The 4,405-nt window shown below is 28.7% G+C and overlaps 2 protein-coding genes across 2 annotated transcripts; one reads left to right on the plus strand and one right to left on the minus strand.

Moving 5' to 3' along the window:
* On the plus strand, positions 1-1,043 carry LOC132925358 (piggyBac transposable element-derived protein 3-like). Its single transcript, XM_060989761.1, has 2 exons — positions 1-564; positions 1,029-1,043. Exons 1-2 carry the CDS (start codon positions 1-3, stop codon positions 1,041-1,043), a joined length of 579 nt encoding a protein of 192 aa, XP_060845744.1.
* A 781-nt stretch (positions 1,044-1,824) lies between these two features.
* Positions 1,825-3,753, minus strand: LOC132925359 (zinc finger MYM-type protein 1-like). The gene is made up of 3 exons (XM_060989762.1): positions 3,744-3,753; positions 2,508-3,185; positions 1,825-2,333 (listed from the first exon to the last, which is right to left on the minus strand). Exons 1-3 carry the CDS (start codon positions 3,751-3,753, stop codon positions 1,825-1,827), a joined length of 1,197 nt encoding a protein of 398 aa, XP_060845745.1.
* Positions 3,754-4,405: the final 652 nt, after the last annotated feature.

Genomic DNA, 4,405 nt, shown 5'->3' on the forward strand with positions numbered 1-4,405 from the left:
ATGAAATCTGAAAGAGGGTCATCAGCTGAATGTATCACAAAAATACAAAATAATATTCTAAGTGCACTTGTATGGAAAGATAATCGTTTGGTTACTTTATTGTCTACATTTGTTGGTGAACAGCCAAAATCTGAAGTTTTAAGGTTTTCTAAGTCTCAAAAAAAAAGTGTAAATGTGCCATGTCAAAGTGCTGTAACTATTTACAACAAGCATATGGGAGGGGTAGATTTGTTAGATGCCAATATTGGCAGATATAAAATCCGTATGAGGAGTAGAAAATGGTACATAAGGTTGTTTTACCATTTACTAAATACATGTGTGGTGAATGCATGGATTTTGCAAAAGAGAGTTCTTACACAAAAAAATGAAGATGATAAAATTATAACTTTGGCAAAATTTAGGGAGGTATTAGCTGTGACTTTGTGCCAAACAAGTAAAAACATAAACATAACTCCAACCAGAGGTAGACCTTGTAAAAAGGCTAATAATGTGTACATGACAGATAGAAAAAAACCTAGAGTAGTGCATACATCAACTATAACTAATCGAGAAAGATATGATTGTGTAAGTCATTGGCCAGTTTGGAATACTACTAGACAAAGGTGTAAGTATACAAACTGCAAAGGCTTTACTTATGTAAACTGCAGTAAATGCAAGACATTTATGTGTTTTAATAAAAACAATAGTTGTTTTGTTAGCTATCATACAAATTAGTATTTTTTTTTTATATATACAATTGGCTTTGTTATTTTGTTTTTAAGTCACAAAAGGAAATATTTTTATTTTTATTATTTTTGTTTATATAATCAGTATTAATTTCAAAGAATGATTATTTTATTTTATAGTTAAAGATGGTATACATTTAAATAAAAACAATTATTTTCAAAAAGTAAATAATATTGTATTTTTTTACCTATATTGTGATAATCATTCTCCTCGCGCATATGTAGCATAGATGCTACACCATAATAAGTACTTAAGTTTCGTACTTAGAATATAAAAATTTATTTTTAAATTATTTTTTAAAGGTTCTAAGAGCCTAGGTTTATATATAGAAAAAAAACTGTTTGTAAAAAAAAAGTCATGCAATGAAGGGTTAAGCTTATAATCGTGAATCATTTGTAATAAATCCAAAAACGTAACTGATTCAATACTTGGCAAAATTGATAAAGCTGCATGTTTGAAATCTTTAATTTCTTCAACTATTTTCGCAGTATTTATATCTTCATTATATTTTAATCCTAGATCAGCAGCTGCTTTTTGTAAATCGTGTGAATTCATATTGGTTAATGAATGACCGGAAAGAAATTCAAAATCGTTTGAAATTTCCATAATTTTTTCATACCGCCATGTCATCTGATTAAGAAGAATATCTATTGAGTCTATAATAGTAATTCGAAAGTTTTGTTCTGCAGAAATATTTATCACGTCATCATCTGTTTCATAAAGTTCTAATCTTTTTCTTTTTTTTGTTCTTGATTCCTTTAAAGTTGTCGATATTTGTAACTCTTCTGCAACTTTTGTAGCATTTGTAAAATTGTCTTCCATGGTTGTGTCACGAATTTCCTGCAAACCATTTTTAAGCCCGAGTAGCAAATTGGAAGCTTTTTCCAACGATAAGCTTTTGTTTTGTAAAGCTTGATTAACACGATCTATACTACTTAAAATTTGATTCCAAATATTAAGTAAGCAAAGAAAGTCAAAATTGATCAATTGAAGTAAATTTTTAGTTGTTGATTTTGTTTCCAAATTAAGTTCTGAGTCAGAAATATTTTGCAGTACCTTAAATACTTCTTTTATTTGGGAGTTCATGGCCTTAACAGCTTATGCTTTTGAAGCCCATCTGGTATCTGAATGACCTTTCAATGAAATTTTTAATGTATCCATTAAAATTTTCCATCGAGTAGTTGATTTGACAAAAAACGTATATATTTTCTGAATCACATCGAAAAAAAATTGTAACTTAACATTAGCTGATGCTGCATGTACGCTACTTAAGTTAAGGCAGTGAGCAGCGCATGGAATGAATGTGGCTAAATTGTTTTTATTTAATATGACTGCCTGAACGCCATGGTATTTTCCTGACATGTTAGCTCCATTGTCATACCCCTGTCCCCGTACATTTTGTACATCAAGTTCATCAGCTTTTAATTTTGTTAATATTTCTATAGCCAACTCGTCCCCAGTTTTTTCCTCCATGTTTATGAAATCTATAAAACTTTTTTCAACTGTAATTTTTCCATTGTCAATATCAACATAACGAATCACTTCAGCCATTTGTTCATTATGTGACACGTCGGGAGTGCAGTCAAACAGCAAAGAAAAATATTTTGCTTTTTTTATTTTAGATAATATTTAATTTCGAACTGTTTGTCCCAACAAACAGATAAATTCATTTTGTATTTTTGGAGATATATAACTGATAGCTCCCTTGTTATGATTTACAAGATGTTGTTTTAGAATATTATCATATTTGCTAAGTAATTCTATTAAATTTAGAAAAATACCAGAATGTTTATTTCCTATTGTTGTGCTCGATCCTCTAAATGCTAAATTATTTTTTGTGCAAAATAAAATTGCATCTAAAATTATACGAAGTATATGACGCCATCGACCTTTTTCTAGCAAAATCGCCTTTTGTAATTTATCGTCAATGCATTGAGAGTTTTTCAACCTATTTTCAAGAGATTTCCATTGTAAGAAATGATTTCTATGATCAGCCGATTTCTCGTGATCTAAAATACGATTAATATTTTTCCAATCCGAAAAACCCTCGTTTGTACATGCAATACTTGCTGTTTTTAAGGTATTTGATTTAAATAAACAGCATGGAAAACAGAATACGGCTTTACTATTTTTAGAATAAATCAACCAATTTCTGTCTATAACTTCATTGTTCGGTAAAGTTTTTTTAAACCAATAAGGGGAAAATCGACGACCATCGTCTGACATAGATTTACTAAAATCAGCATCTTTACCTTGATCAGGTTCTTGCGTTACAAGGTAAACTCTAACGCTATCCGTAATTGGGGGCCAAGAAGGTGGATCGTTACAATTTATAAGTTGAAAAAATGTTTCAAAACTAGTTGAAGAAGATGTAGGTTCATGAATATCGGATGAAATATCCTGAATTATTTCACTTGATTTTATTGTAATAGAACTAACACAAGTTTCAATTTTTTCACCTACTTATATTGGCTTATTATGAAATGAGTCATTTGAATCACCGGAATATGATATGTGTATACTAATATACATTCTGCACAACGATTAGACTTTAATCTTGAGTATGATCAGACCGTTTATAATATGTTTGCTATTTACATTTATAAAAATACAATATTATAATATACGATACACGTAATTCACTCGTTTATCCACTGTACGGACATCGACATTGTAGCACAGCGCCACAGCACATCCATTAAAATACTGTTTAATGTTCACGCCATTCACATATTCATCTGATTCGTTTTTTAGGTTCTAAGTGTATTGTTTTATCTATAAATGCATTAATGTGTTCGTCATTAAAATATATACATATATCGATAATTTACTGCGATGAGTCGCAACCGTATACAGCCATCACAATTGTGTGTGTAAGTACCTACGTTAGTATATCCAATCCCTTTAACACGACATTTGCTGCCATCAAGTCTATTTCAGTGTGTTAACCATTTGGGCTAGAGCATTTTATTTTTTTTAAACATATTTTTTTAATGATTCTCGGTCATAAATCTTACTTGATATCATTGCGTATAAACAGATGTCATTTATTTTGATCTGTATTTAAGATACTATGTTATATCCCTCGGTAGGTATTGCTTTTGAAGGGTTAAATAAATCAAAGAAAAAATTAGCTTGAGTTAATATACTTATTATAATGTGTTAAAAAGTCACTTCCTACTGTTTAATGTTTATCAGTAGGGCTGTGAATTTAATGTACTAATAAACCTTAAATAATGCATTTAAAATGTTAAAAAAATCTAATGTAAAATGCACTTAAAATTGTTTTTAATTTTTATATTTATATTGATATTAGTATATTATTATATGCATAAAAATGTATTTATTTAATACAATTTGAATAATTTGAATTTTGATTTTGAAATTTATTGATTCTTCAATAATGCTATTTGCCGGAAACATTTTTATAAATTTTATAAAAAGTTTTCAAAGATGTTAATTAATGGAATTTAATTAAAAATACCAAAAAATGAACTAAAAAAATTGCAAAATAAAAGTTTCGTCAAAATTTTTTGTTACATAATTCAAATTATATACTTACACAGCTACGTTTCACAACTACCAAAAAAAAGCACTTTCCTACAAATTCACAACCCTATTTATCAGCTATCTGGTATTGGCAGTTTTAATCATTTTTACCTATATACCTATATTATGA

The sequence above is a fragment of the Rhopalosiphum padi genome, chromosome 3 (assembly GCF_020882245.1).
Source record: "Rhopalosiphum padi isolate XX-2018 chromosome 3, ASM2088224v1, whole genome shotgun sequence".
NCBI lineage: Eukaryota > Metazoa > Arthropoda > Insecta > Hemiptera > Aphididae > Rhopalosiphum > Rhopalosiphum padi.

Coding starts and splice junctions, on each gene's coding strand:
- LOC132925358 (XM_060989761.1), top strand. CDS start 1: ATGAAATCTGAAAGAGGGTCATCAGCTGAATGTATCACAAAAATACAA.
- LOC132925359 (XM_060989762.1), bottom strand. Junction 2,334..2,507: donor AATAGGAAATAAACATTCTG/GTATTTTTCTAA, acceptor AAATAAAAAAAG/CAAAATATTTTTCTTTGCTG.